General features: G+C 36.1%; 1 protein-coding gene across 1 annotated transcript in view; it reads left to right on the forward strand.

The window, feature by feature from the left end:
• Positions 1-18,261, forward strand: part of NDUFS4 (NADH:ubiquinone oxidoreductase subunit S4) — a 48,560-nt gene that overhangs the window by 17,862 nt on the left and 12,437 nt on the right. Inside the window, exon 2 of the mRNA XM_054397736.1 lies at positions 2,233-2,311. Within this exon, the coding sequence (XP_054253711.1) occupies positions 2,233-2,311 (79 nt within the window). The remainder of the gene's footprint in view (positions 1-2,232; positions 2,312-18,261) is intronic.

Raw genomic sequence — 18,261 nt, forward strand, 5'->3', positions numbered from 1 at the left:
TTAAGTTGTATAGAGAACATTGTATCACATGAAGTTTTAGAATACCTGCGGAATACTGTTTTGATAATAAATTCCTGGAGCTGGGGGAGAAACTAATTTTCCTATTGCAATGTTTTGCCTTGTTTGATATTAGAAATTTTGTGGCTTCATCTACTGGCCACTGGAACTCAAGTGTATTGCTGCTATTTTGAAGGCTGTTCTGAAGGCTTTTCGGATAACCTCTCCTGATGTGTTTTTAAATAAGGACCATCTCAGAGCCATTTGTTGTAGCATACTGTAGTGTCTGTGTTTTTATGACGTATTGTTTTACATGTACAAATTAAAAACCTGTTGAGACAGAAACTTGTTTGGGATTAGGAGCTGAAACTAACAGAGTAGTTGTAATTTCAGTGTTTCTTAAATTCTTGTGTTCCCTTACACTTGAAATCTTCACCTTATTTTTCAAAGTACCCTTCCAGATAGATTTTGTCATTTTAAATAGATGTGTCTGTCCATATCATGGAGTTGGATGATTCTGTGAACTTTATATGTTTTGTTTTTCATGATATGAAGAGGTTTTGAAGTTGCTAATGGAAAATTGAAGGTAATTTAATAGTGTGTAATCTGCATTAAAATAATTTGTGGGAATCTGCATCTGAAGTGTTACTGAACTGAACTTTGTTCCAGTTGCTTAGGTCTATAAGATTCTTGTGACTTTTCTTTATAGTCACTAATTTCAAATTCCTTTCTACTGTAGGATTTACCTCCTAAAAACTTCACCATACTGTTACTGTGTGAAAATGGATTATTTTTTTTTAGTGAAATCCAATGCAGCTAGATTAATTGCACTATCAAGTTCATGTCTTCAAATACATTCTCACCAGAATTGGCAAAAATTAGGGAGGAATTTGAGATTAGAAGACACGGTAGTTGTCTGTGTTCTACAGGCTGTTACCTCAGTTAAGTCTTCCATGTCTCTGTGGATCAGTAGAATGCTATAGGAGATAAACATTTTCAATTATATTGAGATCATATGATTGCATGCAAGTTATCTGGTCCCAGGACACCTTACATGTTATTGACTATTTAACAGTTATATTTTTATATAGGGAGGGGTCAGTTTGGATAGTACTGCAGATTTACTGAAAGTCATGGAGTTTGGCTTTAAAACTGTGCTGTTTTCTAAAGGTGGTGCTCAAAAATAGCATTAATTTACTAGAAGCATAGTCGTAAGGATTTCATAGGCAAAATCTTAAAGTTCATTTCCATCTGCAAGTATGTCTGGCTTCCCACATTGGGTAATCTGAAGAACAGTTGAAACTAATGTGGCTTTTAGCCCCTCTTATTGTTCAGTTGTCTATATTCTTGCATTTTTGTGCTTCATTTGTTTAAAATGACCTTAATTAAATGTGAAGCACACTATTAACTCAGAGAATTGGGCTTTTTGGCTTGTTTTTCTTGCTGTTAACATTATTTTGCCAAAAGATGGTTTGTACTGAGAGGGCCTGATCCTGACGTTAGTGACATAATACAAATTAAGAGCAAATTTTACTTTTTAGTTCGGTGATGTGGAATTGGGTTATGTGTTTCCATCTGTACCCTGCAGGTTTAGTAGTTGCACAAGAAGATTAATCATATATTTTGGAAACAAATAGGATGAACCATACTGATTTAGAAGTTACGCAAAATAGCAATGAGCTTTGCCCACTGAAAATGAGAAAAAAAATTGTTTGAATTACCAGCATAGGTTTTGTTTTGTTGTTTTTTGTTTAGTTTGTTGATTTTTTCATGTCTTACTTTCTATCTTTAACAATATTCCGTTGCGTAAATGTAGAACTAGAGCTCTACCATTGCAAATAGATGTAAGATTTTTAACTCTGATGCCATCATTTTAAGGATCACAGTTCCACAATGCTTGCAGCAGCCTTGTATTTTTCTGTCTGTTTGTGACAAACCAGCTACTGTACGTTCATATAGAGCAGTACAGTCCTTGCCACTGACAGTCTCTCTGTGACAGAGAGCCTGTAGGCTGACATAAAGTGCAGCCTGTTGTGAACTGCTAAGTGGGAGTCTGCCAAAAACTCAGCAGACAGAACTAATTGGGGAGAAAAAGGATTTTTGTGCCCTCATCTCTCCCTCTTCAATTTTTTTTACAAGACGGATATTGTTAAAGTAACTTGTTTATGTAAGATTTGTCCGCCTCTATTTTCTCATTGCATGAATCATTTTTTAACTTCAAGTCTTGCACCGCAGGTCACTGAGCACTTCCACATGGCGGCTGGCACAGGACCAAACTCGAGACACGCAACTCATCACAGTTGATGAAAAATTGGTAAGGGTTTTCTACTGCATGCTGCTATGATACAGCCTTGAGGGCTATTTCTGCACAATAGGAATTCAGTATGGTGTTCTGTGTTCTTCTAGGAAAGCCTTATAAATGTGAACTACAAAGCGACAATCCTGGATGCATTTTTGAAAATGAAACATTAGTATGTGAAAGAGATAAGGCATTCAAAGTGTTAAGCAATATAAAATAACGGGTACCTTGTTTATTATTGTTGTATTATGGCCAAGCACCAATATGAGCTGTAATTTATAATGTTTGCTCTTTTTGAAATGGGGCATTTTTTCCTATGTTGTAAAGAATTTGCTCCCTGAATTTATCTTCATTAGGATCCGTATTACCAAAGAAATTGTGTATAGAAGCATCATGCAAGATTACTGTTACTATGCACATATACTCTACCTTTTGAATATGCATGAAGGTTAGATTACAACTAGGAGCAAATGCATAACATTCTTCTGCTAATCAGTAGCAGATCAGAAATTTGGCAATCTTTTCTTCTAAGTTCTTCCATAATGTGTGGTCTGTTACTCTAGATGCAACCTGACACTTATGTTTACATTATTCAATAGTATAATTTTTCTAAGACTTCTGAGGGGGGGATGCATCACAGCAGAAGCATGCTTTTCATTGGTTTTCATATTGCTTCTGGATCTTCAGGGAAAAAAAATTCCCATTGTATGTACCAGACAGTTGATCTTGTGTGTACTTGCTTGTATCCCTGAAGCTACATTTACTAGTTAAGAAATACTTGGAATTTGTACTTATAAACTGAATATTTGTAATGATAAATCCAAGTTGAGACAGCTGAAGTTTCACAGGCTGTTGAAAAAAATGCACCTACTTTAACTACTCTTTAGGGCTTTTTTTCATGATTTGCAGTACAGATATAGCAATATTAATCTACTCACGTGAAAAACAGTTCTTTTGTAAACTTTTTTCTGCATTTAAAAAGTAATAGTATAATTTTAGATTTAAAAAACGAGGGACAAACCCACCAGTATTCTAGTGAACTTGATTATCTTGCTAATCTAGTTGTGTAATGGGATTCAGGAAATTTCATTTAATCTATAAGAGTTCATGTGTCACTGTGTACGTAAGATTAACTAAGTTAATAGACCTACATTTACCTAAACAAATTATGAATTGCATTAGATTATTGTAGCACTGTTCTTTACCATCCAAAAAAAAAAAAAATCTAAACAGAGGCTTTGCAATGCCTGAATTAACAGTATCACGTTTCCTTCTTGTGACCTCAGGTGATGGGTACATAGATCTGAAAGAGGCTACAGTGTGAAGAAGGCTCACAAAATAAATATTCTTCTGTCTTGTCTTTAAATACACATTTTCTGAAGTTAGAATTGTGCATTAGCCTGTCTAGCTATGAGAGTTTATATTTCCATTTGAGTTTAAGTGATACTGATTTGAAAGACAACTGTTCTGTTCTCTTAGTGTAAATTAATTGTAGGTGAAGTAGTTATTTGTAATGTCATTATATGTTCTCGTCAAGTGGAAGAAGTTGCAGGGTTGGTTTTTCTCAGATGTCATAGTAATGGCCATCTAAAAATTTTATTGAATTTTGATACATGTAATGTTTTATCATCAGTTCTTTCAAGTATTAGGCTAAATGTCTGATTGAATTATATTTTCCTGCAATATTGTGCATGTATGTGGCATTCTAGATGCATATTATTGTGGGGCCTGAAGCAGCAAAATGATTGAAAATTAGAATATTAGTTTAAATTTTTTGTTTGTAGATGTAATTAAGTTTTTGGAGAAGTTTCCATAATGCCATAAAATAGACAATAATTGATACTTTATAAATGAGCAAAAATTAATATGCCATTATCAAAAATCTTCACAAAGATGTTTGATGTAGTTTTCAGCTAAGGAGAAGCTCTGTAGACCTCATGAAAAAGTAGAGTACTGCATGAACTTATTTCAGCTTGTTGCTGTACGTTTCCAAATTTAAAATAGGATTAATTATATTAAAGCTAATTTAACCCATTGAAACTAATTTAACACATCACATGAATTATCTTGTTTTTAAATAATGAAAATTGTAACTAAACTGTATTCTAGAGGCTGATGCTTTGCTTTTAATTAAAAAAGACTCCTCCTCTTCTGTTACTGCCAGATATATGCAGCTCATTGTTAGAAATCATTAAATCCTATTTCAATTAATTTATTTGCCTTTGCCTACTTTTGTTGTTGTTGTTGTTGTTGTGGGGGTTTTTTTGGTTGGTTTTTTTTTTTAAGCCCGGCATCAACCTTAGAGGTGTTTTTTACATGGATATTAGAAAAAAGAAGGAAGAACATCTGGGAACTGGGACGTAGTTATTCTTGTTTGCCATACTCCTCTTGTAATTCGTTTTGAAACTCTACTCTTCTGTGAGTTATGTTTACAAAGCTAGAAGAGTAATACTTTGGGTATTGGAAACTTGTAGCTGCATATTGTAGTTGAATTAATCTGTCTAATTCAAGTGCTTTTATAGACCTTGTATTTCTATGTGTACATTCATCTGCTAGAACTCAGCAAAAGGGATTCCTTTGAATTATCTGGGGTCCCATTTGGTTCTGTAAGTACTAAAATATTCCTTGTCTTGGGAAACACAAGTGAAATAGAAGGGGAAAGAGCATCCTGACATTCAGCTGTTAAGCACCTTCTTACTGCAGCCCAGCAGTAAATGAGTTTAAGCAAAATCATAGAAAATAGAGTAGTTTAGACCACATTAATTCTTCATATTAGGAAAAAATGAGACTCCTAAATATTAAAGGATGCTTATGTTATAATTTTACCTTGTCCAAGAAATTGTCCCAGTTATTACCTGTTTTCAGTGAGTATTGAAAAAAGTAACGTCTAATAAACTGTTAGAGCTGTAGAAAACAAGGTAGAAAATGAACAAAGCTAACCAGAAACAGAGTTCTTGCATCACATTTTGAATCGCTGGCCACCAGTTAGGTCAAATTCCCAGAGTCTGGACAAATAGCCATATGAAAACTAGTCTTTCCAGACCCTGCTTGCAGTAGGAAATTGGGCTGTAGAGGACAAAGGCTGTGGACAGCAAATCTGCGTGAGGTAATGTTGCAGTGATTTAACTGTTTGTGACTATGGCATGACATAATTTCCATCATCACCCGTATAAAGAGCTTCAGAACTTTGCCTAGAATGAACATTTGAACTGTTTTAAATTACTGTGATTTGTTTCAGTCGTTGTTCATAAGGTGCATTAATATTGTTTGTTGTATCTAAAAGACATCTGGTTCAGCACATGGTTTTTAAAAAGCAGTGCTGTTAATGCTATATTATGGATGTATAGCCTGGAGTTTATACAGGCTACACGTTTGAGAAAGTTGATGTTTACAGTTGTAAGGTACCCCTAAATATTTACCAATAAAAGGAGTTTTGTAATAGTTAAACAATACCAATATTTATAGAATCACAAAATCTAGAATTATTTCTATTGAAAGGCACCTGAAAGATTGTCTACTTCCAACTTCCCTGTCATGGGTAGGGACAGCTTCTACTAGATCAGGTTGCTGAAAGGTCCATCCAATCCAGCCTTGAACACCTTCAGGAAGGTGGCATCCACAACTCAACTTACCTGGGTAATGTGCTCCATCATCTCACCGTACTCACAGTAAAGAATTTCTTCCTAATACGTAATCTAAATCTCTTTCTGTTTAAAACCATTACACCTTGTCCTATGACTACCATCTCTAATAAAGAGTCCTTCCCTATCTTTCCTGTAGGCCTGTGGCAAGTACAGAAAGGCTGCTATAAGGTGTCCTTAGAGTCTTCTCTTCTCTAGGGTGAAAACTCCCAACAGGCTCAGTTTGCTCTCATAGTTGAGGTGTTCCAGCTGCTTGATCATCTAGATGAGCCTCCTCTGGACCAGTTCCAAGAGATTCATTGTCCCCCCTAGAACTGAACACAGTACTATAGGTTGTGTCTCACAAGAACAGAGTAGAGGGATTGAATCACTGCCTTTGACCTGCTGTCCACACTTCTCTTGATGCAGCCCAGAAGACAGTTTGCTTTCTGGGCTGCAAGCAATGACTGCAGGCCCATATTCAGTTTTTCATCTACTGGTACTTCCAAGTCCTTCTCCTTAGGGCTGCTCTCCATCCTATCATCCTCCAGCTTGTGTTTGTGCTTGGGATTGGCTGCACTCATGTGCAGTGGCATTATTGAACAGCATGAGCTTTACTTGCGCCCACCTCTCAAGCCTGTCATAGTCCCTCTGGAAGGAATCCCTTCCATCCAGAGTATCGGCCGCACCACACAGCTTTGTGTGATTGGCAAACTCACTGAGGGTGCACTCAATATTGCCAAAAAAAAAGATGTGTATCAGTCCCAATGCAGATCCCTGAGGAGAGCCTCTTGTCACTGGTCTCCACCAGAGAGAGATATTGCAAGAATGTTTTAATTTTAAAACAACTGCCACAAAATATCCTTTGCTTCTCTAAAGCAGAATTTTCCACTGATAGAGTGTATGCTGTAGCTCAAAGCAAAAATCACTGCAAGAGCAGTTGGGTTTGGTCACTGGGGAGATACAAGAAATATGGAAGTGTGGTTAAGACTGCTGTTCATTGCAGCCATCTCACACCTGGTTTTATTCTGTATCAGACCAAGGTACAATGGAGTAAGTTGCTACACAGAGTTAAGTATTCGAGAGCATTGTTATCAAGTACAACTGAAATGGTACTAATCATAGAATTATAGGATGGCTTAGGTTATAAGGGACCTTAGAGGTCATCTACTTCACCCTCCCCACTATGGGCAGGGACATCTCTCAACTAGACTCGGTTGCTCATCCAACCTGGCCTTGAACACCCCCAAAGTCTCACCACCCTTGTAGTGAAGAACTTCTTCCTAAGATTCAGTCTAAACTTACTCTAACTGAGCTTAAAACCATTTGTCCTCACCCTATTGCTAGGTACCCTTATGAAAGGTCCCTCTAGTAAAACTACTAAAGTAGTTTTTGGAGCATTTTGAGACCATGTAGGGATAGACACTCTTACAGACATGATAGGCTAACTGCAACACTATTGACATTTCAGCACTTGTCCTGAAATGGGTTTGCTTTGTCTATACTGGTAATTAACTTTTTTTTCTCTGATGGTTCAGAAGTCTCAATACTGAACTTCAGCAGAGGGCCAGTTTGCTTTTGATTGTAGACGAAGTCTGCATTACTCACTAAAGATAACTTGTGTATACCAGACTGCAGCAGTCTGAGACAAAATGGATCAAGAAGTGGACTTAGCTGATGAGGGAAAGGCTGTGGATCTTGTTTACCTAGACTTCATTAAAGGTTTTGACACTGTTCGCCACAGCGTTCTCCTGAAGAAACCGATACAAGCTGCTTGTGGCTTGCACAGATGTACTCCTCACTGTGTAAAAGAACTGTCTAGATGCCTGAGCCCAAAGAGTGGTGGTGAATAGCGTTAAACCTATGTGATAGCCGGTCACAAGTAGCAGTCTCCAGGGCTCAGTTTATTATATTCACCAATGATCTGGATGAGGACATTGAAGACACCCTCAGTAAGCTTTCAGACAACACCAAGATGGGCAGCAGTCTGCTTTCTGGCAGAGAGGCTCTAGAGAGGAATTTGGACAGGTTGGATCAATGGATTGAGGCCGATTGTATGAGGGTCCACCAGGCCAAGTGCTGGCCAAACACATTGGACCACATGGTTGTCGCAACAGCACCATTAAATGCTACAGGCTTGGGGAAGAGTGTCTGGAAAGCTGCCTGGTAGAAAAGGACCTGAGGGTGTTAACTGACAGTCAGCTGAATATGAGCCAGCAGTGTGCCCAGGTGGCCAAGAAGGCCAACAGCATCCTGACTTGTATTAGAAATTGTGTGGGCAGCAGGACAAGGGAAGTTATCATCCCCTTTGTACTTGGTGCTTTTGAAGGTGCACCTCAAATACCATGTTCAGTTTTGGGCCTTTCACTACGAGAAGGGCATTGAGGTGCTGGACAAAGAAGGATAGTGAAGATGGTGAAGGGTCTAATGTACAAGTCCTGTGAGTATCAGCAAAGGGAACTGAGCTTGTTTAGTCTGGAGAAGAGGAGGCTGAGAGGAGAGCTTCTTGCTCTCTACAACTACATAAAAGGAGGTTGCAGCCAGATGGGCTTGGTCTGTTTTCCCGAGTAGAAAGTGACTGGATGAGAGAAAACTACTTCAAGTTGCACCAAGGGAGGTTCATAGTGGATATTAGTAAAATTAATTTAATTGAAAAAGTTGTCTGGTATTGAACAGGTGCCAGGGTAGCAGAGGTAGCAGTTACTGTCTGTTTTGTTTAGTACTGGATAATCTAGGAGTAGCAATGTGTTCATATGGTTCTCAGAACATGAACTTCTTAAGAAAAAAAAGTTGTGGAAAGTCTTGAGTCCATTTTTTCTAAAAGACAGCATTATTAGCAAACATCATGTGGTGTTTTCAGGACTGAGTCATAGTTTGTTCATTATCCAAATCCAAATATGGGCTATGGTTAGAAGTTAGTGAAATTGTAAAATCTTTGTTTGATTAGAAAAGCATAGACTTTACTATGATAAACAATAATAATGCAGTAGTTCAAAATAAAATATAGAAAAAAAGTGAAAAACAGACTGGAATTATAGTTCTTCAGATGTCTGTTTGATAATCTACACTTTACACTGATGTGAAATAAAGGACATAGCAAATCAAGCTTTAACATGCTTTTCAAAGTGCAAACATTGCTAGCAGCCTTTCCCAAGAGCCAAGAGTATATACTTTACTCTGAAACCCAAAGCAGCAATGTGTCATAAAATTGCATGTGAAACAGTGTGACGTTGCATTTGGAAACTGTGTATAGGAGTTGGTTTTGTAACTCAGTGAAGAGAAACACTTGGCAAAGTGTGCATTTGTCAAAGACAGACACTAGATTTCCTTTTCTTGAAACCCACTGTTCAGCCAAGAATTCTCCAGGCATTACCACTGTGTTAGATAATAAGGATATAGTGGATATTCTGTGTTTTGTTTTTTTCGGAATACTGGGGGTATTGTACTTGTTCAATCTATTCCTAAAGTAACTTTATGGAAACGAAGCGTTTAGAATAATGTTTTCTTTGTTTCATCCACTTTAACTGCAACTCAACATATTGTTTTAAAGGATTCAGTTCAGAACAATATTCCTCTTTAGATGAGGAATGTAACTTAGCAATTTTTATTACCGTATATATATGGCTCTGTGATAGGGAGTTGTCATTTTCAGATTGTACAGGGTACTGGAATGGAAGTTTTTGGGGAGTTCTGTTACCCATTCCCTTCCCCTATTCCCAAATTTCTCTCGTAGGTTGTGCTCCTTCTATTTTTTAACCCTCTGAATTAGACCAGCAGCTTGTGTTTTGCTTCAGAAAAATGAAAATTAATAAAAATTCATAAGAATTTTATGCAAAATAAAGTTAATAAAAGTGCTTTTTTCCACCCTTTACTTTGCAAATGTTTTGAGAAAGTTTCTGGGCAAAATGCCCTTGTATTTGAAGCCTGTAGTTTGGAGAAGCAATTTCTTCCATCACAGTTGTGTCAAGTAAGCAGGTGACCAGTTTATTTGAATTTTGTTGTATCTGCTTTCCAAATAAAAGAAAATATATTTGCTATTAATTTATAAAATATGGAGCATAGTGTGTCTTATCCTCTTGTTTCACTTCATGTGCAATGCTTAGTGTTTGGTTTGCATTTGGTCATCTGTAGTTGGGATGTTTAGTGCTTGAATGATGCTGGTTTCCAGTGTAGAGGATGTTTAGGGTATAAAGCCACATTCTAGAGCTGTTTCAAAATTAAATGTAGTTTTTCAGTAGAAACAAAATACTCAAAAGAGAAGACTGTTGGCAAGTGAAAATACGTGTACTTTAATAACAGGTGTCTAATTGAAGAATAGACTTGCATAAAGTTACACTTAAAGAACTTTACTTTGTATAGTCACTGATAGTTCATTTGTGAATCTGCACTTCCTCCCTGCCTCCAAGTGTAGACTAAGAAATACTACTCTCTGGAGTAGCCTTGAATAACTTTATCAAGGAGCTAGTGTGAAATTTAGTATTTAAAGGTTTTGATGATTTTGGGGATGGTAGTCATCCTCACTTCATGTATACCAGACTGGTTTAACACAGCACAAATTTATTTCTTAGCAGTTATTTTCTCGGTTTTGGTATAAATAAGTAGGCATTAGTATAAATAAATTGCATTTGGCCTTAAATACAGTATAAACTCATGTTTAGTTGTGTATGTAGTTACCATATTATCTAGCTATGTACACATTTTCACTACTGCAAATCCGCTGTTTTGCTGTCCGGCAATTAAATCTCTCCTCAGTTGGAATATCCTAGTTTAGTTCAGCCTATACTGCTTGCTACAACTTGTTTGTATAAGCAATTGTAGTTTGATGACACTTGCGGTGGTTTAGAAAACTCTGTTGGCTGGATACCAATAAAGAACTTTCTGCAAGAATGTCTGCAGGCAACAAGTTACTCCCCATGATAAAGAAGCTCTAACTCTGGCAGTCCAAGTAAAGAAATTGCCATCACCTTCAGCTGTATTTGAAGAGCAATAAATATTGCTATAGTTCTACATTTCAGCAGGAGGTACTTTTGCTCTTCAGTTTATAAAACTACAGGTTTTGCTAGTAGCCAAGAACCTTGTATGAGGTGATACACAGTTGTATCAATGAGAGGGACCACATTCTCATAGCTGTGCAGATTTATTTGAGTTTTATGATAAAGTGAAGGATTGGGATTTCCTTGTCTGAGAGCCTTCTCTTTTGGTGCATGGTAGTGCTATCTCTGCTGGATATTGGAAGGAGGAGTGTCTGAGATTGAGGTTACATAACCTTCTAATGTTTTGAGTGTGTGCTTTGTCTGGCCTTCCTTCCTGAAGCATTCTTGTGCAAAAATTTCGAGGCTGTAGTCTGGAGCACTGGTTCAAAGAATATGTATGTCTCTTTGAAAAGTACACAGGCAATTTTGTTTGTTTCATTACGCAGTATTTCACTTTCTGTGAAAGAATACTAGTTTTTAAAAGCTTGCGGTGGTGGCTGCTCAGAAGTTAATGAAGTATAATTGTGCCTTGTTTAATTTGTCTGGCTTCCAAAGGGTTACTCAACATGTAAATACTTGTTTGGTTTTATAAGTCTAAATATGCAAGCAATGTTTCTAATCTGCTAGAGACAATAAAACAAGCCATTTCTATAGTCTATTAATCAACAGTACTAAGAAGTAACTTCATTTTTGGACCTGTTTTGTTTAGTAGTTTTGCTTTTTTTTTAAAGACTCTAGATAGTGTTTTTGTGTTCTCATATAACAGTACAATTACCTGAACCTTTTCTAGAACACCTAAGTTAATACCCCTTGCTATGAAATGTTTCTGTAGATTATATGAATTCTTTTGCTATCAGGAATTAGTTAATAACCACTTCCTGCTTTTCTGTTTAATGAAATGTGTCTTTCTACGTTTTTAAAATATATCTAAATTGTAGATCTAAGACACAAATCCTGGCCTAAGAAAGTTCTGTGTACAAACTTGAAAACTATTTCTAGTCATGAAGTTCTAGCTGAGTAATTTAATCAAGCCAGCAGGGAGAAGCTTCCCCTTGTCTGGAAATCCCAGTAATCCTGTAGGAATCCTTGAACGTCTTGGTCATGCTGCAAGAAATGCTTCTTCATTACTGATGCTTTCTACTCAAAAGGTCAATGATGAAGTGGAACTAGATCTTCTTCCACTTCTTGATGGCTGTTCTTGAGGTATGTTTGAACTACTAGTGTGAGGTGTCCCTGCCCATGGCAGGGGGGTTGGACCTAGATGGTCCTTATGGTCCCTTCCAACCCTGACTGATTCTATGATTCTACTTTCATGGCTGCTTTCTCAAATTAAGAACATTAGCCTGTGTTAAGTGGAGACATGGACCACGGAGAGAGCATCCAATGTTCACATACGGAGTTTTAATATGTAACTTCTTGTGTTATCAAGCATACAATGTAGAGAAATTGCTCAATCTCATACTTACCTTTTGGGTTATTCAGCTCTATTCACTTCACAAAGCTCACTGGCTTATGTTTAATATGTAAGAAAGTCTTTAATTAATGGGTAAATAACTTTTATCCTATTTATTGCCTGTTAGCCTGAAAACTGTGGTAACAAGTATGAAGAAGCTGAGCTATAATGAATTTCTATAAAATTCTGATAAGGCATACTGAATGCAATAATTTTTAAAAGATATTTTAATTTTATTGCAAAAAACTTTTTTAATGACTATTGTAAGTAATTCAGGTTACAAACATCTGAAGAAACGGATCTGAAGAAATGGATTGTTTTTCCTTACAGATTCATTTTATAGATGTGCACATATATTCATGTATAAAAGTACTTTTCTGTAAAGGCAGACGTCATAAATCTTGTATTTTAAAGTTTTCGCTCAGTAGCATGTTAGCCACACAGAAGCTTTTTTAAGGTTAAAATTGTACTTTGCACTAGTTTTTTACTCTTTATTCCTCTGGTTTGTATTTTCCCTTAGATGTGCTTTCCTTTTTTTTTTTTTATTTATTTTTGTTGCATGTCCACTCCTTTTGAAAGCCTTCTTGAGTCAACTAATTCTTGTTCTGTGATTAAGTTGGAAGTTGACTGTCCTCTGTAATGTCTGTTTCCAATACAAATTCTTACTTTTAAAATCACTGTTTAGTAAACACGATTATACATTTTGCTGTCCTTTGATTTTTTTTCTCCACAAGAGTAGAAAGCTGAAAGATGCAGTGTATTACTTAATTTAGTTGGTGACAGATTTCTTTCCAATGTACAAGGAACCATAAGACCATCATTTCTTTCCTATAAATAACTTTAAAGGCCGAGCGTATAAATGCCAAAGCATAAATTACAGGGACAGACATTTTGTGAAGTAACACTCATATTTTCTAGTTATCATTTAACTTTTTAAGAAATTACAGAAAGCTTCCATTTTAACTAACCATATAGATAAATTTAAACAGTTTGCCTAGTAGTACTAAGCTGCTTATTTTATTAATGATGTTGAAACAATTGAAGCCACATCAACCCTTCCATCCCCACCAGGGAGTGATGACTGTGTTATTGTTAGTAAAGAATTTTCTAAAACACACTTAAGGCTTAGAAGCTGTATGCACTAATTAACAAAGTACAGTGAACGTTTAAGCTGTTAATAGCCGTAACATCACTGAGGCGTAGACCTTCAGTATGCTAACACTGCATAACAGCTCTCTATTGTGCATCTCTTTAACAAGGGTAACTGTGTCATTTCTTCTCTTGCTTCACTACCTGCCTTTTATGTAAACTGTGTAGACTATTTAGTACATGCTTTCAACTTTTAAAGCCTGTGCATATTTCATAGAAGATTTAAGTCTTGCAGTAGGGTAAGGGGCAGCTTTTAACAATTTCCTTATAATTTCTTAAATGCCACTTTTCTTCTAAAAAGCATTTGCCAACAGGGATTTCGTTCTAAAATAGCATTTCTTGATTGAGAATTTACCTCAGGTTTTCACCCAGGTGTCTCAAAACACTAATTGTTACTATGTGGCAAAGATCTGTTACAGAAATAAGTTTCTTTATAAAGATGTAAAGAACAGAGAATAAGGTAGGCATTGGTCTACGTCAACTCAGGATTTCTCAGTACTGTTCTCAGTAACAAATCATGTGCTACTTTGACACTATTGTCAAGTTGTCTAACTTGAACTAAGGTACTTTATGCCTTTTTTTTTTCACCCCTACCTTTGTTGAATCTATTTTTTAATAAATAAAAACAAAATAGTTGATTACATTTTAACCATTACAGTTAAATGGTGTTCCACAGCTAACATTAGATAGGAAATTAGTAGGTAGGAGGTGAAAGGAAAAGAGCACCAGAATGTGTAATAATAAAAATGTTTTTTAAATGCTTCATTATTCCTTGACATGGCTGCCAGCTTAAGGAGATTGTTAGCTAGTTGAAAGTGCATCCACAATGGATGTTGCAGGTACTGTAGTAATAATCTTTCTTACAGCTTCATCATAGGGAAGCTTTATTAGAGTTACTAGGTCTTAAGACTTCACTGTACATCCAAATTGAACACATCAGCTCAAACTTTAGGATATTTGCTGTCCATATTAGAGTTTGAGTTGGCCAAGGTGTCCTGCTTTACAGCAACAGTTGCCCTGGTTATGTGTAAGTAGTGTCCCAGTTTACTGCTAGGCTCTGAAATTTAAGTTCTATTTGGTCTTGTGTAGGTTGAACTGGAAAAAAAACCTTCCACAAAATGGCAAAGGCATCTCAGCCACATATTTGACACAGAATAGACCCCTTCGCATCCAAAGACTGCAAGTGCTGAAACATTTGGGAACTTTTCCTGGGCCTTATTTAGAAAATTTCTTAATAGGTGTTTTAAAGGAAGCTTTATAAGGTTCACAGATGGGGATAAAATGGATCAGGACTGTTAAATTTATTCTTTTTGACAGTATTCCTGAAAAATGTGAACTTTTACAAAATCAACTTGGGTCAAGTACTTGTATTTTATTTTGTAAATGCAGGTAACTTTTAATGAATGCTGAAATGAAGAACATTACTAAAGTGACATCAGAAATACAGAAAAAATAGAGAAAATATTCCCAATATTCAAGAATAGCCTAAATTTTTGGCAGTCAGTTAAGATATGGAAGACTCCATTGTGAGCTGCTGGTTGAAGCTTTGGGTATCCACAATTGAAACTGTATTTTATAGACTGCAAATTCAAGAATCATGTTTAGTGAATAATTCACCAAGATATTCTTGAAATACCGTGTTTAGCTTTGCGAGCCAGTCTGCTTATTGTAATTTATCGTAGGAGTGCAGCATAAATACTCAGAACTGCAACTTTAATAAATTTTATTTGAAAGAATATAACATCACCAAACTAGAAGTGAACTACAATGTGTTATTTATTTAATAATATAGAGAAAAGTGAACTAATCAGAGGAATCAGTACAAAGCTAGCTATTTGAGACAGGCTCTAGGTACTACTACTACTGTTGTGTTTCCTTTAGAGCTTCCAACCAAGATGTAGTATCTATACCTCTTTCTAAATGCAGATAGACTAAGACTACCTCTTCATTTATGTGAAAGTTTAGAGTCTAAAAACTTTGCTGTGGTCCTGTTCTTATCTGAATTTTTTGCACATTTTTTAATGTGAGGATTGCTAAGATCTTGTACATTGCTTGAAAATTGTGCACTGTAGAAAATGGTATTTTTAGATGACTTGCAGGTAATAAAACCCCAGCCACTAATGTATGTGAAAGCAAAAAATTTGCTTATATATGCTTTGAATGAGTTCTAGAAAGAATGTTCTCCCTGAATCTGGCTGCGTTGCAAGAAAAAATTAGTGTACAAGATCTGTAATTCAGACTTTTTCTACCTTGTTTGAGATGAGCGTGGTGTTTATTGTTTCCTCAACCTGAAGAATGTCATGACCACACTAAAGTCTCTGATGACTAGTACCCACATCAGTCTGGTTTTATGAGCTGTATTATTCTCCCTGATTGCCCACCCTTTCCACCATTTAATAATAGTTTTCTTAATTTAACTGATACAGAGAAACTGCAGAGTGTAAACCCAGATTTTTTTTTTTTTTAACTCTTCTCTTTAATTTAATGATATTTACTCAGACTTAAAAAACTAAGACATTCTGCTACAGGAAAAGAATACATTATTAATTATTAATCATTTTTTCTTGCTCTTTGATTCTTGGCAGAAAAACTATCCTGAGCATGAAATATCCCTCTGTGCTGGATGTGGGACTTGTGTTTTGAATGTTTCATTTTTAAGTTTCTAAAATGTTGCTTACCTGTCAATCAAAAATGCAAGTTGAATGCTAGGTGTTTTTTGCATGTGTGTCAAGAGAAATGCATGTTTATTTTGATGCTTCCAATTAACAAAAACACTACTCATCAGCTTATGCAATGACTTCTACCATTAATCACTTTTATAGATACAATCTTTCTGTGATTTTTTGCAGGAGACAAATGCGAATACAGAATTTAGTAATCTAATGCAGACTATAAATAATGTGTCTTAAGATATGAAAGAAGGATTAGAGGAGGAAGTTTTCTACTTATTAGTGTCATGTTCTCTCTGAACAAATCCAAGTGGTGTTGTTTTAATGATGTGTGCTTTTATTATGACATTACGTTTGTAGTATCTAGTGCAAACAGCATGGAATAACACTATAGATGCAGAATATTGGGAAAGGTGAGTGAGCCTGATTGCAGTGGAATGACAGGGAAGTTCTCAAGGAGGTTTTGCAAAAACACAGAATGCTTTCCATCATCATTGTTAGAGTATTATCTCCTCAACTGTGAAATGCAAACTGATGGAGTTTGCTGAAGCTAACAGCATTTGCAAATGTTTTGGATGCTGACACCTCCTTAGCATAATGATAGTATTGTAATGGATTTATGTTTATTCCAGTAATGTCACAATTTCTTCTTATGTTAGACCCACTTTTCAGCATACCCCTTTCTTGATATCCAGTTTCTCTTTAGTGTTTTCTGCAAAACACTGAAGCTTTAATTAGAAGCTTTTGTTCAATCATTACTATTGTTGTATCTTGTTTCCTCTTTACAACGTTGGGATTTTTTTTAAAACGTAGAGTTCTTTCACTGTTTTTCTCAATTTCCTTATTAGGTGTTCTGCAGGATGGTTAGATTGGTAGAACACATTATGAGTAACACCATGTTGTTCAAAGATTACTTTGATAATGCAAAATGATTGTGAAGGCTGAAAGAAAACTCTGTTCTGTGTGATACAGAGTTTCCTAAGGGCAAATATGCTTTTCCCCCCTTGTTATGTCTGTAGCTTTCAAATAAATAGTCTGACCACGTTTGTTTCATTCTGCTCCATTTTTTCCACTGACGATTTGCATAGTAGATTCTGTTCTCTTACATCTGTTTCAGAAACACAGTATTGCAGTGTAGAAACATAAATGTTCTCCTGATTTACAGCCTGAGCACACTAAATATAAAGCTCCTTTCACGGCAGCTATTTTGTGGGTATTATGCAAGATGTTCTGTGCTTAGATATAATAGCTCTTAACGAAAGTATATTGCAACGTAAATTTATAGCAAAACTTTATGCACTTCATCTAGTAAAGCATGTTGGGGGTGGGGATGACAGCAAGCTGTTGTAAGCTACTATAAAGTATAGAAAACTTTACTTTCCCTCCTTTCTAAGAAGTGTAAACTATTGAGGTTAAGTAGGTGGGGCAACCGGAAGTAATTACTAAGGCCAGTGGCATTTTTGCAGTTTAATAAAGGCAGAAGCTAATTATTCAGTTTTTATTTAAGTGAAATGATGCCAAAAAGGAGGCTCCTGCAGAGCAGCTGCACTCCTTCAGTGTTACCCTAATTTACCACAGACACAACTGTCACAAACAGAACTTTTAAACTTGATACATAGCCACGAAAGTAAGGAGTCCTTTGTCTGGAGTGCATGCAGAAGAACTCCTTTATACAAATCAACCGGCAGATGATGGACAATGATGAAAATTTGATTCTTTGAAGTCATAATGGTCATTGAAATGTGTGAAATTCTGGTATTGAAAAGAGAGCGGCTAGCAAGACTCTAAATCCTGGGTGGTTGCTGGAAGCTTGCTGGGAGGTTTTTCTGTGTTTTGACATCAACTTCCCATTGCTTGTTCCCTGTTTCCTTTATTTAAAAAAAAAAGAGGGATGGGGGTGTGCTAAACAGTAGATAGTTGGTAGTGGTTATGTACAGTTTTTGTCTGTGTATAGAAAGAAATGTCATAGCAGGAATGTGACACCTTTATGCACACCTGACCCATCTATTAAACATTTCTTTTCAGAGGTGCTTTGAATCATTTTGTCTCTGTCCCTGGAATTAGAGAGTTCTGTTTCGTGTTCACTTTGGAATTTTTTCTG

This window comes from Indicator indicator, chromosome Z (genome assembly GCF_027791375.1).
Source record: "Indicator indicator isolate 239-I01 chromosome Z, UM_Iind_1.1, whole genome shotgun sequence".
In the NCBI taxonomy this organism is placed as follows: Eukaryota; Metazoa; Chordata; class Aves; order Piciformes; family Indicatoridae; genus Indicator; species Indicator indicator.